The sequence below is a fragment of the Chionomys nivalis genome, chromosome 1, assembly GCF_950005125.1.
Source record: "Chionomys nivalis chromosome 1, mChiNiv1.1, whole genome shotgun sequence".
Classification (NCBI taxonomy): domain Eukaryota; kingdom Metazoa; phylum Chordata; class Mammalia; order Rodentia; family Cricetidae; genus Chionomys; species Chionomys nivalis.
In genome coordinates, this window is record NC_080086.1 from 144,698,722 (window position 1) to 144,722,766 (window position 24,045).

Here is a 24,045-nt window from a genome sequence, read left to right on the forward strand (position 1 = left end):
TTAATATTATATCTTGACAAAAAGAAATCCTTGTTGGATTTGTGATAGAAGAGATCTTGATAGGTCTGTTAGCTTTATGAAGTAAGTTAACCAAAGTGGCTTCTTGATACAGTTTAGAGCACAAATGATGTTTTTGTTATAAAAAAAAAAAAAAAAACAAAAAACAAAAAAACAACTAGCCGGGCGGTAGTGGTGCACGCCTTTAATCCCAACAGAGGCAGGCAGAGCTCTGTGAGTTCGAGGCCAACCAGGCCTATAAGAGCTAGTTCCAGGACAGTCTGCAAAGCTACAGAGAAACCCTGCCTCAAAAAAAAAAAAAAAAAAAAAAAAAAAAAAGAGAGAAAGAAAGAAAGAAAGAAAGAAAGAAAGAAAGGAAAAAGAAACTATAGTAGAGACTCATCCAGATCTACATGCAGGCTTTAGCTTTAAACACTAAGAGTAATAGATGTTTACATCTGAAATCTTTTTTTTTTTTTTTTTTTTTTTTTTTTGGTTTTTCGAGACAGGATGTAGCTTTGGAGCCTGTCCTAGAACTAGCTCTTGTAGACCAAGCTGGCCTCAAACTCAACAGAGATCCGCCTGCCTCTCCCTCCCGAGTGCTGGGATTAAAGGCGTGCGCCACCACTGCCCGTCAACTAAAATCTTATTAGGTCAGACCAATGTGGTAATTTTGGAATATTTTATAAAAATGGAATTGGTATTGCAATCAACTGAAGTCCTAATTTAAATAACTTATTTGTTTTCTTGTGCCGATCAATCTTTTTCTCACAGAAAATCAAGCCTATTTTGTTGTTGTTGTTGTTATTTTGTTTTGTTTTACTATGCATTTGTAAAACTCACATGATATAAACATTATGTGACAGAAGTTGTTTGGTATCAAGAGAGAGAATATCATCTCAGAGAAACATGTCATCTGGGGATAGGAAAAAGAATCACACAAACTAATTTTATTTATATCGTGGCTTCTTCACTGTTGGCTAAATCTGTGACAGTTTTATATTAAAAAGTAACAATATTTGTTTATACTTGAATGTATACTTTAGTAAGTGCAGATTTTACTCAGCGTATTCTTGTTTGGAAAGACTATTGAGTTCATAATACACTTAATGGCCAGTTATAAAGAAACATTGACATTTCATGTTTATGAAGTTCAGCTGCCACTTGCCGTCAAAATTCCCTGTCAGAATTTTCATTTTACCCTCAAATCTTACAAAGTACAATTTGGGGAGGTCAAAAATAGCCAAATACAATTTTATTTGATTCAAACTAGCACATGTTAGCGACAAACCCATGCTCTAGGAAGCCATATTTAAACCGCAGCCTCTGACCACCCGGCACAAGTCAATCTGTCCTTTTGGACAAGCAGAGAAAGACAAGTTTGTTTCAGTTTGGATATTATATAATAAAATTATAATGAGTGAGCTATGGAGACAATTGTCTGTTTGCTGCAGTTATTTCATGGTTACATTCTCATTTTTCAAGGACAATAGAAATATTGAGATGTTTTGTTTTGTTGAGGTGATATGCCTTATGTAGACCCTAATTAATTTAGTGACATCTGCATGCTATAAAGAAAGCTACTGTGCATGTTGGATCTTTTGGTCAGTGAACTGTGATTTTTTTTTTGGTTTGGATTTTACTTTGCAGCCTATGGAAATGCTCATGAGACAGGCTCCTGCAGAGTTTTGGTCCCTATATCATCAGTGCTATGCGTGTACACTGTCAGTTGTTTAAACATTACTGAATCCGCTGTGGGTTGGCAAGAAGCATCTGGAAGCCAGACTTTTCCTGTGGACACATGCCAAATCCTATATTGTATTTCCTCACTGCACTGGACTATATTGAGATAATTTTTCTTCTTGACTTTTTTTTTTTAATCCAGAAATTGTTTTCCAAAGCTAAGTAAAGGATCACATGATAAAACCATTTTTAACAAAGCTACCTGAATTCTGTAACCACTGGCTGATAACTGCTCTTCTACAGGCAGAATGGGAGTAACTAAGTCCTATAATTAGACAGCATTTGGAGAGTCAGTATCAGTCTTGTAGGTGGGCTAAGTTGTTCAGGAGAGTTCATATTGTTATTTTATGTATTGCCTTTAATTCACTCTAAGCAAGGACAATAAACTTTTGAATGGTCCTCTAAAGATGATAGTAGACAAGCCATTTGATTATATTATTTAATTAGATGGAAATAAAGTCCAGAATTGTACTTTAATATAGGGCACATAATTATAGCATAACATTTAATCAAACAAAAGTGCCAAGATAAGTTTGTTAAAAGTCATACTTACATTAAAAAGTAGTCTCTAAACAGTTACAGTCTGAGGGTAGGGAAGCAAGAGCACTTTCTCATATCGGAGCACAAGGGAAGGGTTGCTTGTGCAATCCGAACAGTGTTCAGCCCTTGGTCCCTGAAGCGGCAGGGATTTGTCCTTGCAGGCTGGGAAGTTGACGTTTACTTCAATTTCCTACTCTGAAATGCTGTGTTTGACCTTGAGAAATTCAGCTACAGCTTGCCTGTCATGTACATTAAAAATGCCTTGGCTCTTTTACATAAAACATTTTGTTTATGTTGGCTTTATTTCTGGAATCCAAGGACGAGAAACTTCCAAATGAGAGTTCAGCCTGTCCCTTTAGGGAGCCAAAACCTGAACTCGGGTTTTATTTTTTAAGCTTGGATTTTTATTCTATGTGCTTGGAAGAATATCAGATACTGTTTTGCAGGAGCCTTCCATCAGATGAGTGTTGTGTGCCTGAATTCCCCTCCCTCTGGTTCTTCCTTGCTTCTTTGGGGAGCCCCATTCTACAGAAACACTGTGGTTCTGGAGTGTCTTCTCTTTCCTGGCCATCATAAAGTGCTTCATAACAAATTTATCTCCATGCCGAGAAAATGCCTTTTACCTTAGAATTGGAAACTCCTTAATTGTGATTCAGAATATCTGTGCACAGCCCCTCCTAGGTCCATGTAAATCTTTATTTTGAGAATTCTATTCTCTGTGTTCTGTAAAGTGCTTTAATTTGCTGCATTTTTTTTTTTATGTCTGTCTTCGTCAACTCTAGTGAAGAGCTATAGCTATCATCTTCAGGATTGATCAGGCTCCCTGGACTCCTGGCTAGGATGGAAGCTGCTCTCAGCTCTGCCTGCTTCAGGGCTTGGCCTTCCTTTGTCTTCCATCATATTCAGTCTCTGGGAGGGAGGTGATGGACGCGATTTTTCCATTTGCAAGCTGCTTTCCAAGAGAAAGAAAAATGTAAGGGGCAAATGCCACACTTTCCATTTTCTGTGGCCATTACAAAATTGACTCTTCAGTTTCTCAGCAGAGGACACCACTTTCAGGGAGGAGATGTAATTGTCAGTTAGCTATGTTACTTTGTCACCGAAGAGTGTTAAAAACAAGAATATATGTCAATATGACACCATGAGATTATCCTTCTTGTAAGTTCCACGTTACATCAGAAGGTTGAAGTGCTGGTTGGTTCACTAGCAAGTATATGAGTAAGTGATATATGCAGAGTCCACACCGACAGAAGAGCTTGGGCTCTGGAAGCAGACTGCCCAGGTTCACGTCCCGCTACTCGTTCCTCCAGTTGTGTTTGCTACACCAGTTGCTGAAATGCTTTCGTGCCTCTATTTCTTCATCTGGGAAATGGGAATAATAGTGTATCTTCCCCAAAGGATTTTGAGGATTGAATGATATTAAAGTACAAAGTGCCTAGGAGTCTTCGCACATAGTAAATAAATCCTGAGATGACTCTTCAACGACTACTGCTGTAAATCTGCCCTGCAGTGCCCTGCACTGGGCACTTTACCTCATTTTGCAATGTTTGTTTTCCAGAAGAGAAAACTGAAGTTGAGCAAGTGCGATTTAGCTGAACCCATAAAGCTGGTGAAAGAGGGCAGTGGCTTGCGGAGCGCAACCCTCGTTTGTGCTTATGTCGTTCCTTTGACTTTCTTGAGACTGTAAGTGGGATAAATTCCTGCTTTAGTCATTTTACTATAATTAATTTTACTTTGCTGCTGTTTGGTGAGGCATATTATGTTTTCAAATTTAAAAGGTAAATAATATTTGAAGATACAAAATTCTGATTAACTTGCATTCAAATGATAATCACTGAACTTTTTTTTTTTTTTGAGATAAGGTCATAGCCAAGGATAATCTTGAACTTGTAATCCTCCTGTCTCCACCTTCTGAGTGCTGACCCTAGAGGCATGCACCATCATGTCTGCTTTATGAAGTACTAGGGCTCAAATATAAGGCTTCATGCATGCCAGGCCAGCTTTCTACCAACTAAGGTACTGTTCTGACCCCAAAACAGTCAGCTTTGTAAAGTCATGTGTAAGGAGATATGGCTGCAGGTAACAGGCTCTCAGAGTGTTGTCCCTGAGCCAGCAGCATGGGATGGCAACTTGCACATTCAAAGATTCTCCCAAATCTAATGAAATGGAATCTTTATGTATGGGTCACAGGCTCTGGATTTTTAACAAGACCCCTAGGTCTTTCTGATACCTGTTAAAGCCTTTAGAGCCACCGCCCTGGGTGAAAAGCCCATGTAGGCAACAAGCCTCAGACTAGAAGTTATATGCTGCAGTGAAAGCATACAGCAGCAATGAAAAAGTGTAACTAGGCTGTTATTTGCTTTACAGATATTAAATATTCACTCTTGTGTGCCTGATCCTTCCTATCCCCTGGACTGCGGCCTTCGGCAGCTATCATAGTTGGACATAGCCAGCTCAGCCCAAACAGCTGAGGACTAAGAGTGCCTCTTTGGCTCTAATTAGGATAGTTGATTTTTCTCATGTCACAAACTTGGGGCCTTCAACCGGGAGGGACTGATACAAAATATATGTAGGGGTAAGAGTGATTTAATGGGTAAAGCACTTGACATTGAGGATCAAACTTTAAGTCCCAAAAACCCACATAAAGTCACATGGGGTATCATATACTCCTTTCTGCATAGGAGGTGGAGACAGGAGGATTCCTGGAAGATTGCATGGTTTACATAGCAGCAATAAGATATTCTATTTCAAACAAGGTGGAAGGTGAGAACCAAGACACAAAGTTGTCCATGACCTCCGTGCACTAACACCTGTTTACATGTACTAACACACACACACACACACAGAGAGAGAGAGAGAGAGAGAGAGAGAGAGAGAGAGAGAGAGAGAGAGAGAATACTTCATAAAGAGAAATAAGGTAATAAAATAGTTATGCTATTACATCTTCCTTCTTCAGATAGCAGCTAAAGGTGAGAGTAACGTTGAAGATGAGTGGAGCTGAAGGATTTGGGAAATAAATAGGGACTAGGGACACTGCTCAACTCTACCCAGTCTTGTTAAGGAGGAGAACCAGACAAAGGTAGTTGTCATTGTAAACCTATGGTAACCAGTGGGGAAAGCCGGATACCTTTGATGGACTTTAGATGTCAGGTTCCAAAACTACAGACAAAGAATAGACACAAATGAATACTATTAAAGCCCATGAGCATTTTAAATTTCCATTTGGATTTTAATTATAAACAAACTCAGTGAGGGAGAAAGGTCAAGGGATGAAAATATATCAGTTTCTTTGTTCTGGAATGTGTTTAATGAATGCAGCTTTTGAAGAGACCTATGAAAATACCTGAAATTTACAGATTATGATCAGTATAATAAAAACTATGTTCTCTGATTCCTAATATTAGCAAGCAGTACAGAAGCTCAAGAGGAATGTCTAGCTAGCCAAATCCATTTAACTTTGTTTCAACAAGCATTCTTTTTCACCCCACCCCCTGTGCCAGGCTGTGGTGCTATAAAGAAGCTCTCGGGGAGGTCACTAATGTAGATCTCTATGTGTCTGGAAGCACACAGGAAACAGCGGCTAGTTGCCTGCTGGCTGAGGGGACAGCTTCCTGGTTGTGAGACTGATTGAGCCATGTCTTCAAGATCAGTAGGACTTGTATTTGGTTCTGGCCCAGGGAAAACTACATCACAAGAGGACTTGAAAATGAGCTGCTGAACTGCCTGTTGAAGAACGAGAGAGGCGCTAGTATGCAGAGTCTTGTAGAAGCTTGAATGTTTGTAGAGATCAGGAGTTTGTGGTGTCTGAAAGTGGCTTAACTGAGTTTAGACTTCAAGAGGGTTGCGTGCTTGCTGGGGAGTGAGCTCGGGAGGAAAGTGGAGCTACGCTGCTGTGACCACCCTCTCCCCCTCAGAGCTTTCCTGAAAGGACACCTCGTGCCCACTGCAGTGGATTCTGTAGATTTCAGGTCGCCTGAGACTTGGAAGCAGATAGCAGATGAAGACACTACTGTGCGGGTGTCCCAGAGTCCTCTGCCACCTGGAAGATGAAACCCTGATTATTTGGGCTTAGTAAGATTCACAGAAATGAAAAACAGTGAAGAACTTTCATAGAGCTGGTAACCAGGACTCTCATGGGGAAACCGAGTCTACAGCTGTGTCCACTGGTATTAATTCATTGATTTTGTGACTTTGTCATTCACTGTGGTCATTGCCTTGGAGGGAAAGATACAGGTCTGCTCTCAATTGATTGATGCCGTGGGTCAAACCTAATCAGGCAAATATTATAGGATGTTCCTTTTGCTCCAAAGTCTACTTCTAGTTGCAAAAATGTAAGAAAGGAAAGACTTGGCTTTGTAGGAAAAAAAAAAAACCACAAAGAGATTTTACTTACCAGCTCAGTATGAGTCAACAGTATAATACAATTCAGTCCTGAGATTGCGTGCTTGGGAAACATAAAATAATGGTTAGTGTTCTAGGCTAGCAAGGTAATTTTTTTTTCTTATGGTGGATGAATATTGTTTGGATATTTAACTAAACCCACTCTGGAAAATATATGGCAGCATTCTTAAATGTAAAAGTCAAGAGTGTGTTAAAGGGTCCCTCAGGAGGTATAAGAATGGTTGAGACTTCCAGGAGCTTTCGTTTGGGAAGGCTACACTGCTCAATATCTGGTGTATCAGAACTAAAACTGAGACTTTTTAATGTTCTTTTTTTTCCTCTTCTGTTTTTGGTTTCCAAGATAGGGTTTCTCTTGGCTGTCGTGAAACTCTATCTGTAGACTAAACTGGCCTCATACTCACAGAGATCCACCTGCCTCTGCCTCCCAAGTGCTGGAATTAAAGGTGTGCACCACCACTGCCCAGCTAAGAATGTTTATTTTTAAATGAACTTGAAAATCATAATGATAAACTTATCACACACTGGGATTCCCCCCCCCCTCAGTCAGGGAGAGGAGGAACACGTGCTCTGCCTTTGCTTCAGCTCCTGAAAGTCTCTCTAACGGAAGACAGTCAGACCCCACATCTGCTTCCATGTTTAGTTTGCTGTGATGTCACCCATCGAAGGGAAGGGAGGCCTGGGATGGCTCTGCAGGTCATTCTGCATATTCCTGTCACTGACCCCAGACTCCACAGGCAACAGTGGAAGCATGGGTGCAGGTGGGTCTGAAGACATCAGGGAATCTTCCACACTTTTTCACATGGAAGCTCCGAAGTCTGGCTTGCCCTTGAACAGATATTTTCCCCTTGTGTGAGTCTGTGTCAGCAGAAAGTTGTCATTTGGAAAGTGCTGGTTCACTGCAATGTTCAGAATCCAAATATGGACACAGTGGTACAAGTGTGTTTGTTACTACTGCCTCAGCAGGGACGGCTCTCAGTGCTGCAGCCTATCAATGGCTTACAGTGCTGCTGCAAGCTTCTAAAACTGTAGTGTTGGTATGAAAGTTTCAACTCTATCACTGGAAGTAAATGCTGTCCTTTATTTCTCCAAAAACAACACATTCACTTTCTTTCTATGACAACGGCTACCCAATTCTCAAGTTTTGGTAACTGTAGATTGTCAGTCATTTAAGTAAGAATGGTGCCCATGACGCCGAAGCAGCAGCCAGAGCTGTGTAGTGTGAGCCCTGTATTAGTAAGTCTACTTTTAATGGAAATTACTGTAGGCACTTGAAGAGCAAATAAGATAGTCACATTATAGTTAAATAATCTAATCAGTAACTTAATTATGATTAGGTCATATTTTTGCTTCATGAAATTTTGAAACCTATATCGACAACTTATTTTCTAAAAAGGGATGTAAAATAATTTATAAATAACATACACATTTAGGAAAAGAAATGTATAGGGATAATGAAATACATATGCATTTGAGATATTCTTTTTTAATACGCATTGATATTTTTTTCCTGATGTATGTCTGTATGAAGGTGTTGGATCCCTTATTACTGGAGTTACACAGAATTGTGAGCTGAGCTGCCCATGTGGGTTCTGGGAATTGAACCTGGGTCATCTAGGAGAGAAATCGGTGCTTTTAACCACTGAGCCATCTCTCCAGCCCCAAGATATTCTTAATAAAAGGATTTTTTTCAAAGAGAAAATCTTACTAAATAATCATAGCCTACAAGATATCAATAATGGTTACATTTAAATCAGTATAATTTTAAATTTTACTTTTTCTTCTCAATTATTGCTATTTTTCTATTTTCTAGACATGTGTAGATAATGTTTTTTATAACTAGGAAAATAAGGAAAAGTTAATTTACATTAAAAAGGAAGTTTATGTCAGAAATGCAGAGCCAAAAAGAACTTTTTATAACAGAAATCATTTAATTCAACTTTGTTTGGTTAAGAAAATTTTTAGTATTGAATTTTTAACAAATTTTATAAGGCAGCAAAGAATCTTCTCTTACATCAGGATCCATGTTCATAAAACTCAGACCCAGAATGCTGAGGAGCTGCTTCAGCGACACAGTTGTTTCCAGTAGGAAGAAAGGATCTGGTCTTTTAAACTTGTTTGATTGGTTGGTTTGAGACTGTAGCTCAGGCTGGCCTAGAGCTCACTGTAGTCCAGGCTGGGTGCAGACTCACAACCATCTTCCTGCTTTGGTCCTCTGAATCCTGATTACAGGCATGAGCCATCTTGCCCAGTTCAGAACTTCATCTTTAAGTTATTTCTTTCCTCTCCTGCCTTATTTGCCTGTAGATAGTACAGTGCTTCTGAAGCAGAGAGGTACCTCAGTAGCCGGAGATGCCATGGTTAGAACATCCATGGTCCACTTGCATGAAAGGCGGCAGAGGGTGTAGGTTGTGTGTCCTTCATCTAGACACTCAGCATCCCCCCTGCCCCCTAGTGAAGTGAGGAAACTGAACAAATATCGAGGGTTTTTTTCCCTTCAGTTTTTTTTCCCAATTCCATCTGATGAGTTCTTTGTTTGAGCTTGAGTTTTTTCTTCACCATTCCAAGTATAATGTAAAATATACAATGTCTGAGTTTTTTAAAAAGCATTGTTTTCAAAATTTTATTTAAATATTAGTTTTAATATAACATAAATTTATTATACTTTAGTGGCATTTCCCTTTTCATTTGTGGTACAATGTTGACATTTTCATTTTAAACCGTTTAAGACTAGAATATCCAAGTCAATGACTTTTAACCTAATTTGATTGTACAACTGAGCAACTATTGCTTGTTTTGTGCCTTAAATTTCATGTTGGCCTTATTGGTTGCTAAATTCAGAAATTGTTGAGAAAGAATAGCTCACTGCTAAGGTAATGAACTTGGTCTTGGTCGCCCTTCTTTTTCCCCTGAGAAAAGTCTGGCTATCACGTGGTTCTCCCCAAGTCCTCAGAGTGTTCTAGGCTAGGTTCACTGTCCCTGCTGTGAAGGACTGCACACGGGTAACTGACCAGAAGCAATGTATGGTCACATGAGTAAGCAGAGGTGCAGTGACAGGGCACTTTCCCCCAGTTTCCTGGAGAGCACACGTGGTCCCGCCACTTCTGCCATCATCTGCTGCTGCTCATTTTGAAGTTTAATGCTAAAGGCTAGGCACTTGCTTGTATCTTTATAAAAACACATATTGTTTTAATTTTTGCTTTATCTCTTAATAAAAATTGTTGGTTTTATTCTTTTATTAGTTTTTGTTTGACTTTTTTATTTATTGAGAATTTCATATGCAGACTATGTTTATATCATTTCATCCCTCCTCCTCCTCTGTGCAACTTCTCCTGTGCCCCTACTCCTCAAATCCACAGCCTCTTATTTAATTACTATTGAAACATGCACACACACACACACACACAAATTTATAAATACAGCCTGTTAAAAGTCATTAGGGTTGCTCATTTGTATATATTTGTGGCTGACTCTACTTGAGATTGGGTCACCTGTGGGGAGCCCCATCCCTGGAGAAGACTGGCTCTCCTTTCTTAGTCATCGCTGGCCTGGCGCTCTTGATCTTCAAGTAGAGCCCTGCGAGATTCTCCCATCCGCTGTGGCAGTAACATAACATGCAATGCTATTGCCTTAGTGTATGTTTGCCCACTAAATAGAAACATCTTTTTAAGTATCATATATACGTAACCAAATGTTTTGGATTTGTAAGCCTTCCTGGACGCACTCTCCCTGGTTGTTAAACTTGTCTATCTCGACTGTATGTTTTCTTTTGACTCTCTTTTACATTTCCTCCAGCCTCAAAGCTTCCCACAGACTTGGAGAGAGAATACAGGGTAAGGAGTCAAGTGTATAACCCCTCCCCAGTAGAGTTCCCATCTTCTACATCCTTTTGAGTGTTCAGTCCCCACATGCTCCACCTCTGTCTACTCAGGGGCGGACACTCTGCTCACAGTGCCCTAGAGCCTGAGCCCTTGATGAGATGTGCAGATGAGAGCATGGCTCCAGTGTGGAGGTGAAGTTCTTTCAGGTGTTGTGTATAGAAGGACTGAGTCATCTTGACCACTTCCAAGTATGCGTGTTTCCTTACTAATGTAAGGGTTAAGAAAAGAAGCTTGCTGACATGGAAACAAGCCTGCTTTCAGTTATGGCTTGGATTAAAAACTACCAAATTCCGGATCCTGTGTTGATGTTGAGGGTGTGAAAAGCTTGAGCTGAAGACAGCACTAGGAAAACAGGAACAAGGACCAGCAAAACTGTGTGAGTTTGCCATTACAAATTGTTATTTTATTTCCAGAGCTACACTAAAGAAAGATGGTTTCAGATACAGTGTGTGGTGGTGTCTAGCCTGCCCACCTGTGTGAAAATATTTCCCATGTCCATAAACAGCAGATACTTAAGAAAATAATTCACCATACAGTGAAGGGTGAGTGTGTGTGTGTGTGTATGTGTGTGTGTGTGTTTATCTAGAGCCTTGTACTTGAAATTACTAAACAATAACCTCATCAAGTTGAAATTTAAATGAAAATCAAAGAAGAGACACTATGGCTTCTTAGCTTGTGCCTCAGCTTTAACTCTCTCTTGTGAATGTCCTAACTGGATGTCACCTGAGCAGGTTATTCAGGCTCCACAAATCATCATTTGCATTCATAAATAATGAGGATACAAGTACTTAGTATTGCCTCATAGAATTATTGTAGTGTTTAGTTACATAATGGATTTAACCATGGATAGTATGGCTGTTTAAGCAATCAATATTAGCTCTTCTTGAGAAAAACACAGGATTCCATCATCAAGTGAAGCCTGGGCAAGTAGTGATCTAAACTAAAACACTATTTCAGAGAATAATTTTTTCTTTTAAAATACTTTGCAAAAGTACTCTACCAGTTGAGTTTGAGCTTGCAATACATTGTAATTCAGTAACCAAGAGCACTCCGCATGAGAAACCTAACCATTGTGTGAGTCAAATAAGTTTCATGCGCTGCCCACCTTCCTTTCCCTGGAAGACACAGTAAAGTCAGCGCTTGGCTACTGAACACACTTGCTAACCAAGTGTCTGTAGCCTTTCTTGAGCGTGGTGTGTTAAGCATTTTTTATATTATTTTTCCTAACAGTAGGAACATTAGTAAGCTAGAAGCAGCAGTATTACAAATATCACATAGCTGTACAGATTTGTGGTCCTTTTTAGGGTATTAATCCATTTGCTAGAAAACTGGGTCGTTTTTCAAATTCAATAGATTATTGTAGAGGAGGGGGAGTCCCAGCTTTTCCACAGGAAGCATTTCTAGACATGGATTTTCCTAAAGAGATTTGGGGAGACTTGACTGTTCTTCCTCAGCCCAGGAAGGAGGTCAAGCCACCATTGAAAGAGAAGTGGCTGCAGTTAGGCTTCAGAACTGTGTGAGTCTGAAGGCTTCTGGAAGTTTCCTCTTTCTGACAGGGTTTCCAGTAACCTTTTCTGACTACCAGACATTTCTAGAACACACTGATTAGCAGGTGCTGACTGCATTTGATTATCCTTGGCACTTAGCTTCTTTATTTTCATCTCGTCTGATCAGAAAGCAACCTCCGGACGATTCTTCTAACGCTGTGTGATTGGAATAATAACTTGGTGTGTTGGGGAGTTTTGGGCTGCAGCTGAGAGGCATGTAAATACAAGCTGCTTATTTGCAAGAAGCTTCCAGATTTGCAATATGATTGCTATGGAAACCACATAATGAAAACCTTATAACCATCTGTGTGGTTTGATGGATTTTACTGCATAGCTGAGCTGTTTTTGTTTACTGTTATTAAAATGTTGAATGGAATATATTAACCCACAAACATTGACTATTTGAGGTATTAATTAGTATTATAATGGCATTGTGCCACAGCATGAAAATAAAATATGTTTAATAATAAATCTAAGTAAAGTAACATGTGAACATGTGTATTTCTAATATGGAGTGAAGGTAATTATTGCCTGGAATTTTGGTTATTCTTCTGCAGCTTTTAGTGGTGTGGGGAAGTTTTCTCTGTTAATAAATGAACAATGAACATTAGAACTTCCCTGATTTGGACCCATTTGTTCACAGGACTTAGTCAGCGCCTTTCTTTGTGTCAGGCTCTAGTCAATATTCATGCTCCTGTAGAATTTAAATCACTCAAAATTTGAGCTTGTCTTTTATGTGGAAGCTATTGGTATTGTTAGGCCAAGACGAATGAATTGTTGAATCTTATTTAGAAAACTTGACGGATGACTTGCACAAGGCTTTCACCTAAAATGTCAGTACAACTTTGAAATGCAGGCAGGCAGTGTCATGGAAGCACCTCATGCTCCACAGCACTGCCTACAAGGGTGACCCCCAGAGACTTTTCTGTAAGTATTGGCACTCAAATATTTTAATGTCATTATTCTAATGATTTAATAATGCATTGTGTAGAGGCAAAGTTTTCCCACATCAGTACAACTCTTAGCATATATTATGGACACATTTTAATAAACAAAAGATAAATTTATGGTAATAAAATTCCTCAAATTTTATTACTAACTTTGCCAAGAACATTTTCCATTTAATTCTTACAGTTATTTTTATGGTATGTTGATGCTAGCGTTGGATGATGAGTCTAAATTCCAGTTTCTTCTTAAAAGCCAAAAGCAGTGCTTCCTACCTAGCTGTGGCTCTGTTTAACTAAGGACAAGTGCCCTTACCATCTCTACTCCTTGTGACCAGGCTGGAGAGAGTGGATATGAAGGAAAGAGGAAGGCCAGGCAAGCTCCAACTTTCACCTTTAAAAATAAATGTACCATCTGTGGAAAGAGGAGGTGGAATTAAGTGTGAGTTTCTGCCTTTAGAGTTTATGTGAGAACACCCTATAAACAACCCGCTTGTGATAAGTAGTCCTTGAGCCTTAGCCAAAGTGAGATGACGGTTGTTAACAGAAGTGTCCCGTATTGAATTACCGAGGTTAACTCACAGTGAGCATGAAGACAAACAGTTCCAGCTGCTCCTTATTTTGGAGCTTTTATTATTTTGTCTGAGTTGAATTATATAAACTCAAACCACTTATATTTGACTTCTAAGCCCAGTAACTCTGCAGCTTGCTTTAAATCCTGGTGTTGATTAATCACTAGTTAAAATGTACAGGAGACTTCCCTAGTACTTTACAGTTGTTATTTTGTCAGTGTTAACCCTACCCCCGGCAACACAGATGATCTAGGCTAGCCTAGTGACGGCATGTCCATGTGTCCACTAGTCTCTAAACCTGAGCCTTAAAATATTTAGGCAGGCAGACACAAAGCTTATCGGTTCTGGTTCCGCCACCTCTCCCAACACCTCCTTCCCGTTTCCTCTGGCCCTTCAATTCAGGACTTCCTTCCTCTTTATCTAGACTCTCCACGCCCCCCATCCCGGCTGTCTAAGACAATGGGATCTAATAATCATTGTTAAAGCAGTTTCAGTCCTGCCCTGTTTGTTAGAAACCTAGGGCTCTCACTGCCCACCAGACTGGGCAGAAGACTCTAGCAAGATGTTCATGGACCCTAAACTGGCCCCCATTTCTCACATTCTCTCCTATCTTGCTCTTCCCCAAGAACACCATGTTTCTTTGTCCTGTAAATGTGACTGTGCCGTGCTCTCTAAAGTGAGGCCATCTATGGGTCTGGAAAGAGCTTCTCACCTGTCCTGAAAATTCTTTGTGTTCTGTGGGGTTGAGTGGACTCTCCCCTGCACCGCTCCAGTGCTTGATGTCCTACCCATTAGGGATGTCCCTTGTTAGCTCCTCTTCCACTGATCTCATCTCTGTCCCCAGCAGGCTGTCAGCTCTTATTGCCTTTGTCTTCTTGGCAAATGTTCTCTCACACATACTCAATGAAAAATTTTAACTGGTTAACTGATTTTATATGTATATTACATATACATCATGGATTATTCTTGAGTTAGGATATTTTTAATTGAGTTTTTCTTTGGTATGCCATTTGTTTGTATAATCTACATTAAATATTTTTCAGTTTTTTTATGAGTCCTTAAGTAGAGAAAGTAATACTGTAATACACCTATTCTTTTAGTAGAAAAGAATGACATAGTTTGATTCTGTTCTAAAAAAGTTTTTTTTAAAAGTCTTATTTAACTTTATGTTATTTTGTTCCATATCCTGGAAGGGAATGTGCGTGGACTGTATAGGAGGAAAAAATCTGAGCCAAGTACTTACTACAGGGAGGATAAAAAACATGGTTGATGACCACAAATTCAAGTTTGAATCGCGTGCTTTGCAAGTTTGCCATCTTCTGCATCTCGGTGTACTTGTCTGTACAATGATGACTTATAACCATTTGTCTGTAAAGCCTTACCTCCCGTGGCATGTGGCCATAGTAGATTCACAGTCTAATTTGGGGGAATGGCCTTGAAGTGTTAGGACCATCTTGTGGGAGGATTAAGTGAGGAAACAAATGAACATGTCTGACAATTGATGACTTGCAGGTTATCTCTATTTTATATCACACATTTTCCCCGTGCTGTCTTGATGTTTTCGGGACTGTGGTTTTATTGTAGTGTTACTGCTACTCAGTTTAACACAGCATATTTGTATGATGCTGGCTGTTACTTTACTAGATTGAAGGGCCGTGCTGGATTTAAAGTTGCTCCAGACAAGTTTCTCTAAGAATTTAAGACAAATATGCAGCACCTTAGTGCATATCTCACATTGCATCAGGTCAGCTTACGCCTTGGTGAGGTTGCTGTTTGGTTATTAACAAAGGAATGTGGACTTGAGTGTCTCGTGCTTTTAAAGGTAATATTTCAGTGTCGTAGACTTTGTCCAGCCTTTGATGGGTAGGCTGCTGTAAGGGAACTCAGAGTCTGTTAGTGTGCCACTGATGGTGTTCATTTGCAGAGGAGGAAGAGGACGCTGCTTCGCTGAAGATGGACGAACACGGGAAGGGGAGTCGGGACAGTGTAACCCACACCTCAGGTAGGCCTGGCACAGCTTATTTTTGTTTCGTCCTGGCCACTCTCTAACTCTGAAGATGTTTGCACAGCTCCCCAGAGAAGTTGACTTGTTTGGTCTGTATGTCTTTTGCCTGAGAAGCTGCTTAGTTCCATTTAGGATGCATGAAAACCACTTGAGAAGGATTTATAAAGTAAGCCAATTTATACAAGGTATTCCTTCCTGAATTACTTTGTAATGACTCAATTAGCTTTCATTTCTGCACAAAGGAGATTTAGTTGCATAAATTAGCTTATCATCATTGAGGAAGTGTCACTGCTAAAGGACAGTTTATAGATACAACATGCAGTTGCTGTCAAACCTATAAGAATGTAATATAGACATCTGTGTATACTTTGTGCTTGAGCAGAACAGACTTCTGCCATTCAGAGACTAACAGGGGACAACAAGTTGCCCAGGGGACTGGCAATGTAGACATCTCTGAAAAGGTCAACTTGACACAGGCTCTGACAATCGACCCACAGCTCTGTCTTCTTTGATAAAAATCAGATAAACTTAAGACCGCTAATTGATCTGCAGCCTGTTTAAATGTTGGCCATGCATATCTTCATTGCATATGATTAACACACAGAGCAAATGAATTGGGTAAGAAATGCCAGAGTCCAGTGACAGCAGCTTAAAAATTAGAAAAGGACACTGGTTGCCTGGAAGACTGGGATGCATGTTCTGCCTTTCCACCTGGCACATGGCCCCAAGTACTAATTATGACCGAGACTGGAAAATAACTGCGTACATGATGTACAAAGTCACATGATGTGGACAACTTTTCTTGCTTGTTGTTATTTCCAAGGAGCACAAGATACTCTATCTGTAGTGCAAGCATGCGGTTGGTTTTGATAAAGCAGCAATTATTTTACAGTGGGGGAAGAGATGGCTGCCTTCTTATCAGGACTTTACACCTCTTTATAGCCACATGTCAGCGGGGGCGAGGTCTGCCCTGTCACCCCGGGTCCTGTAAGGAGCTGAAGCTCAGGTCACCTTCCTCTCGCTGATCTGTCCATCCATCACTCTTTTGAGCTGTCAGAAGCAGGGTGGACAAGCAGTGTGTGTTCAGGAAGTAGCTTTCCCGAGGCCTTCCTACTGTGACATATGGAAAGGAAGCAGAGGCCTGATTCTGGACCTGGACAGGAAGGCAGGAGCAGGTTGCTGCAGAAGGCTTGGGTTTGCTTTTTTTCAGAAAGGAAACAAGGACAGTCATTAGATGTTAGCACTCCTGTTCTGTAAAACAGCTGTGAAACCTGGCAGCAAGCGAAGGCCAGGGCACTGTGCTTGCTAGTAAACTCAGTTTTTACATTTTCAGTTATGTATCTCGAAGCTTCCACCAAGCATGTAGGTTTCTTTTTCAAACCTGTGCATGTGTAAAAGGTCGACACACCTGGTAGATAGACCTTCCACAATGCAAGTGGCCATGCTTCAGATGTTTGCAGGCTTTTCTGAAAGGAATCCAGTGAGCAGATGCGCTTTTCGTGCCATAGCCAGAAGGCACTACAATCCTTCTTATCTCTCGTGCCCTGGCGTGCTTTCAAGCCGCAGTTCAATCCTCTGCACAGTGGTGACCTTTGCTCATGCCTGTGCTGTCAGTGAGTAGATGCTTGCCACACTAGGCGCTGAGCTGACAAGGGTGTTGCTGTCTTGCTGAGCATCATATGACGTGAACTTCTAACCTTACTCAAGAATGTTATGTATTTTTTTACATTGACTAATTTTACAAAAAAAAAAAAAGATCATGTTCTAATGTAAAATATAAAAGTAAATCTGAGTTCATCTTTTGTCCTGTAAGTCACTTCACTTTTATCGATCTTGCACAGATCATATACATATATAGGATACAGATGATCCTGCTTGATTTTTTTGAACACTATTAAAAGTTTGCTTCCTTTTGTAAAATGCTTGTCCAGTTTGCAGTACCCGGGAGAGGGTCTCCGGTGACGTCACCGTGTTTCACTCGCTGTCATCTTGTCTTCTGTAATCTTCCTTTATAGAGTATCTGGTGTTCACATCTTCAGTTTGTACTTTAGTAACAATTCTGTTAGCTTTGCTCAATATCATTTTATTAAGTTTCTAAGACCACATTGTCTAAATTTTTCAAAGGCTAGCTAACTTATTTTTTTTAATTTTTTACCTTCTTTTAAACTAGCTCATGTCCCTCAGGACAGCGCACATAACAAGGTGAACTTTTGTGTGGTCGTTCTCAAAATATTGATTGTGGTGTGGCTAGAATGCTACTAATCCACAGATAGACAGCTAAGCCACATTAACTGTGCTTCTGAATGTTCCATATTATAAAACATGTCTATCTTGGGGGCAGTGATATTTCTCAGCAGGAGGGTATTTGACCAGCATATGCAACACTCTGCATTGGGTCCCCATCACCACAAAGCAAAGAAAAAACATCTCACATCGATTGTCTTCCGGGGCATAGGGAAAAGTGCTCATTTTTTGTGATTCTTTCAACTCTGTATTTCTACACGACTTTTGACTGTGTATGTTTAGACACACATTTTAAAGATAAACAAGAGGAGTTTCCTACTTTCCACAAACAAGACTGCTCCTAATTTTCTTACGCCCTGCATACTCTCCCTAGGAGATGGGCCCCCCATTGTCGGTGCTTTCTCTTCACACCTAGACCCATCTCCGCCATATTGACCTCTAGCTGCTCGGTTCACACACGCGTCTTCAGCCGTGTTCACATGCGGGGCACAGAATTGAGGGCTGTTGGGTGCCGTCAGCAGCAGGGTTATGGAAAGCTTGGTTGGGAATGCATCTTTCCCAGCAGTGCCCCACCCCGACTCTGTGGCCTCCATGCAGCAGTGAGGTTTACTGAAGTGTTCCTGATGCACATCCAGGGAGAGCTGCATGCATCCTGCACACGGTGGGGGATCCCTTACCCGCTTCTATAACTCCCATTAGTGTTAATAGGAGTCTCTCCAAGTGTATCCAGGGGAAGAGAAAGCCCAAAGTGATAAGAGTATGTATTAGAAATCACCATATACTTTTCTCTTTGTTCTTTCTTCCCCACCCCTACTTGAAAAAAAAAAAAAAAACCTATGAAATGAGAAGTCTTGTGAGAGGTCTGAAGAAGGAGGGACTTCCTGGACAGCTGGGGGCCCTTTGGGGTCCCACGCTCAGCCAAAAATCTTGACTTTAGTTTTTAGCGCAAGTCTGTTTCTTCGTGTCTTTGGACCAAGCCTAAGGCTGAGCAGCATGGGAACACGGCCTGGCCCCTACTGGGAAAACCAGTTATTTAGACCTTCTACCTCTTGGCTGGAACTGCATGGAGGGCCTCACAGATGAAATGATGTCATCCCCTCTGCTCTAATTCCTTGACTCTCAAGCTGACACTGACAGACTGCATGGGGTGCAACATTTGACCCATTTAGTAGTTGATTTAATCTGACAGGAATGTTTCAACTTCTAAATCTCTATTTGTCTAAATAAGTGGTTTTTAAAAGAAATCAGTCACTTTATTATTAAGTGATTTTTTTTTCTTAAAAAAAGAAAGAAATTGACAATGTTTGGAGATATCTGACCAGCTGGAGTGCCCTCTAGTGTCCGTTTACAGAATGTATTTAATACAGGCTTGGGGTGGGGGTGGTATGATGGGGGTGGCCAGAAGCTTTGTTACCTCTTGGTTGTATTCAGGGACTTGCATGCATCCCTGCTGGTTTTAGTGCTTCAATCCCAAGTGCTAAGTGGAGAAGCCAATATGATGTCTGTCTCTCTGCCTCCTCCACCCATCCTGTCTTACCGCCCCCATTTTTGTCCTCTCTCTTCCAATTTTTAAAAATAAAAATGAAGGGGGATTCTGTTAGGCTGTATTTTCTAGTCCTTGTTATTTTCTCACAGATGTAATTGAAAAGGCGCATCCTAGAAACACTTAGATTCCGTGTTATTCAGATGCTCTTTTCTAAAAAAGAAATGTTAACGACCTTAAGGAGAATTTTAAATCTTCTAATAAATTAATACTTTGTGAAAACCAACACTGTCTAACAATGCTAATGTGACTAGCTGTGTTGGGATTGCCAAGAAGCCTACTGTTTGAAAGCCATCTAGCAAAACTAAGATGACAGCCCTGATCTCGCATACATCTCCACATTATCCCCTCAGACTCGAAGATGACATTCCAGAGATGGAAGCTGTCAGCACACATGTGTTCCGCCTGGCTAGCGAACACACGGACATCTTATGTCTTAGTGATATTACTTGCATTCTTTTTTCCTGAACTCATCAAAACTCAATTATCATGAAATTAAAAACAGGAAGCAGTTCTCAGTGCAACAAAAGCACCCAGTGTATTTAACTCTGTGCTGTGTTCCGGGAGACCCGCACTGTGAGTGACAAAGCATTTGTTACCCAGTTACTGCAGTACTACAGAGCAGAGAGCACTAAATAATCAATCAGTTAATGGTGTGTATGGCAGTTTGAGCACATCACATCCATTGTGCTTATGCCGCTAGAAGGATGAGCTGATAGCTCCACTCTATGTCGCATGTTTATTCAGAGCCTAACGTCCTAGACCTGACTGACAAAAAGCTGTAATGGCAGTTTCAGAGTTGCAAGACCATCGTAGAGATAACTCTGAGAGACGTCGGGTAGAGATGCTTTACTTATTTATACTTGTGTACTGAAGTCTGCTGTTATTGTTATCGCTGCTATCAAGTGTTCTAAACTCTGTGAGATGGCTACCTCCCATCTCATAGGTACTGCTGGTTATGCCATAAGGCCAGTCGTTCTTCAGAACATGTGGCAGGGAGGCTTAGGGCTTCATAAAAACACGCAGAAAGCGTCGCGCTGTTCTGATGTGAATGCCATCGCTACAGGGTTTAGATTAAGAATGGAAGTAGAGGGAGGCACAAGAAACCAAACCTTTTTGAAGCTCTTTATGAACATGCTCAGAGGAAGGGCTCTTGTGGGTTCACTAGGAGGCTCTGTGATTCTGGCCAGGGCTGTTTAGACTTTCCGGCAGTCTGGGATGGTCCCTTCATTTCTGTTGCTTCAAGCCATAACTCCAACTTTCTCTTTCTTTTTCTAGGAGATAGAAGCACTGATTATGCCAATTTTTACCAGGGTCTGTGGGACTGTACTGGAGCTCTTTCTGATGAGTTGTCCTTTAAGCGTGGTGATGTGATTTACATTCTTAGCAAGGTAAGAAAGTACCCCCAAAATGATAATTGTCAAGGGGAAATACATAGCTCAGTTCCCCTGCGCTTGAATTTATAACATGAGGGAAAAATGCCAATCGGAATTCTTCTAGGTTCTTGTTAACAATTGGGAGTTCGTAATAATTAATTATTTTGTCAAGTGAAATATAATCAGAACTTAAACACAATCAGATAACAGGATTCAACTTAGCAGTGTGTTTACCTATCACTGCAGCCCTTGGCAGGCGTCCGCTACTGCCTTCTCAGAAACAATATACTTATGTGAAAGTTAACATTGTAAGGTATTGGGTTATTAATTATGTTTTTCTTGCTTCTTCCTTCTTATTCTTCTGTGTGCTTATTCTGAGTTTGCCTGCCATTCTCCACTGGAAGCATTGTGTTTATAGAAGAAGTTTTTCATCTTTGTGTAAACACATTGGTGTTCCGACAATTTACAGACAGTGCTTTTCTATTCAGGCATGTTGATGTACTTTTTTTAAAGTTGAACACACTGTATTTGTAAGTGTGGTGGCAAAGCATGTGGCTACGACTCATCTTTATATTCATAAGAATCTTCGTCTCTGCTTTTGGAGACGCAGGACTGCAGAACCCGTCAGCTCTAAAACTCAGGGTACACCCCTGCTACTGTGTATGAGCTGTCTTTATTTTCATTTAAAATTTTTCCTACCATACCATAGGAATTTTAAAAAGTGTCTATGTTTTAAGACTATCTTAGCCCCAAATGATGAGTGGAAATGATTTGAATATAAGCTGGGAAATGTCAAATAGGTCATCAGTCTAACACTTTTAATAATTGATCTGAGAAATATTTTAGATATTTTAGAGGGATAAGATTTATCAGATACAATGGGCATTTGAAAATAAGGTCACATGTTGTATTTTAACATTGGATGGCTGGCACAGAAAGTCTTGACCCAGCCGGTCATAGAATCTTAGAGTGGTTATCTTAATGTAGATGGGACTTGTTCTTGGTTCTACAAAGGAACCTGAGTCACAAGTGCAGACGCAGCACTTGAGCTCTAAGACTTGATTCAGACTAGTATTTTTTCCTTCCCTTCCACTTAATTCCGTACCATAGTAGAGTTTTCACAATACCAGGACTCACTCTAGGCACCAGGAATTCCATAGGAATACATAAGCACATGTAGGTTAAGGAATACCTAAAATAACTTAATACAGATGGCAATGATCACAGCTTATTAAGATGTCCAAAGCCACGGCTCCTCACACAGTTTTCCTGCTCATTAGTGTGTTATTATTTGTTGTTGCTCTCAGAAAAACACGTCTAGTTCTTGGAAGCCACAGGTAAGGAACCAGCCTGACTATGACCCACTGCCACTACCAGGGATTGAACCCATGGCCTTTCTCGTGTTAATCAAGTGTTACAGCTCACCTAGTGCCTCAGCCTCGGTCCCACCCCGTCATTTCCCTAACTGGCTCAGACTGGTCTTGAACTCCCATCATAACCAATTTGGCTGCAAGCGTCTAAAATTAGAAAGTTGACTAATTTCTCTTTAAAATGTCAGTTTCTAGGGGTTGGTGGCATAGCCTTTGTGCTCCTTTTGCACACATGGAGCTTGCAAAGCCCACGTGGATCTGTTCTTAAGACTTTCTTCATGAGTAGCATGGGCTTGTCTCCCTTCCACCATTCCCTGTCCATGTGAAATTAAAAGTGTAGTCCTAGTGTGTGCTGGGCTTCCAGAGTGCTGAGGGTAGAAGTTCAGTCCTCAGACACCTGTTTTGTAAAGACTGTAATTTTTTTGTATAAATCTAGATTTAAGAACTTGGGTTAGAGGCGCCCCCCTCCCGGGCGGTGTTCACTCCTGTCTAAACATTTTCAAAACTGTTATCTGGGAGAGAACTGTCCTCCTCCAGAGCTTCACAAGGCTTGATATTCCAACGTTAGTCGGTCTCTTGGGTTCCTTCTGGTAGTGGGCATTTTAGCTGGGACTAATTTGGGTTTTTTGAAAGAAGAGCCAAATGATTTAGTGCTTGCAGTCTGTAGTTGTGGACCTCGAGAATAAGTGGGGTGCATGGTTAGGATAAAGCGAACAGCTGCCCCACTCCCTGACAGTCCCCACGTCCGCAGACTGCTGGGGCTGTTGACAGTCTGCCTGCTTTGGACTGAGCACTCGCCCTGGGCAGGTTCAGAAAGGAATTCCAGGGACTCTCTCGCCAGTCCTTTCATTGTTGTAACCTCACAGTCCTATCCAAACGTTGGCAAACGCAGACCTTACGTTAATACCATAACTGTGTTTGATTTCTAAATGCTTGAAATAACAGATTGAGACCTCAAGATTTTCAGAAGAAAGTAATGAATTTCTAGATCAAGATAGGACCAGTATTGTATATTTTTAGAAGGATAAAGCAGTTGGGTTGGTGAGAGGCTCACCAGATAAAAGTGCTTGCATTTACCCTGATAACCTGAATTGAATCCCTGAGGCCCACAGAGTGGAAGGAGGGAGCTGACTTCCAAAAGTTGTTCACACACTAAATAAACATTGAATTTGATTTTTTAAAAATATAAACAGTATAAAATCACTACTATTTTATTTTACTACTATTTTACTAGAAATTTGTTTAGTCTTAGAGTATTATCTAGATTTCTGTGATGATGGTATGAAATTTTTACCATTTTAATTTATTTTTTTACACCATCTAGTGGCTCAGAATGAGTGGTGCAGGTAATTGTAGCTAATGTGCACAATCAAAATGGTGTCATTAATTCAACTTTAAATCTAGCTATGGGTTATTACTTTCCCATTTCATGTCAATAAAGTATTAGCATTAATCATGAAAAATTTTGTTCATCATTTTGAATTGTGTGGAGACTGTATACACAGGAAGAATATATTTTAAGGAATCTAGCATAATATTTGTGGAGACATAGAAAATGAATACTTTGTGAGAAATCAGTGTCGAGACGTTCTTAATAAAACCATTTGAAATATTTTAAAGAAATGGTACTTAATCTTAGAAATGTATTGACTTTTAATTTGAAATATTACCACTGATTTGACTTACTTCCCACAAGTTTGTCGGTTTTGAATGCCCTTTTTAAATAGGCAACACAAAGTAGTTTAAGGAAAGATATATTCTTTTAATATAAATATTTAGACAAATCAAAAAATAAAATGTCATGCTTTATAACGAAGAGTGTTTTACTTTTGTAAAACTAATGATTAAAAACATTTCCCTAATTTGCCAGTTAGACTATTTTCAT

General features: G+C 40.2%; 1 protein-coding gene across 1 annotated transcript in view; it reads left to right on the forward strand.

Moving 5' to 3' along the window:
* The window catches only part of Skap2 (src kinase associated phosphoprotein 2), a 159,589-nt gene that overhangs the window by 122,367 nt on the left and 13,177 nt on the right, over positions 1 to 24,045 (forward strand). The window contains exons 10-11 of the mRNA XM_057786131.1: positions 15,547 to 15,624; positions 20,693 to 20,805. Coding sequence (XP_057642114.1) covers positions 15,547 to 15,624; positions 20,693 to 20,805 — 191 coding nt within the window. The remainder of the gene's footprint in view (positions 1 to 15,546; positions 15,625 to 20,692; positions 20,806 to 24,045) is intronic.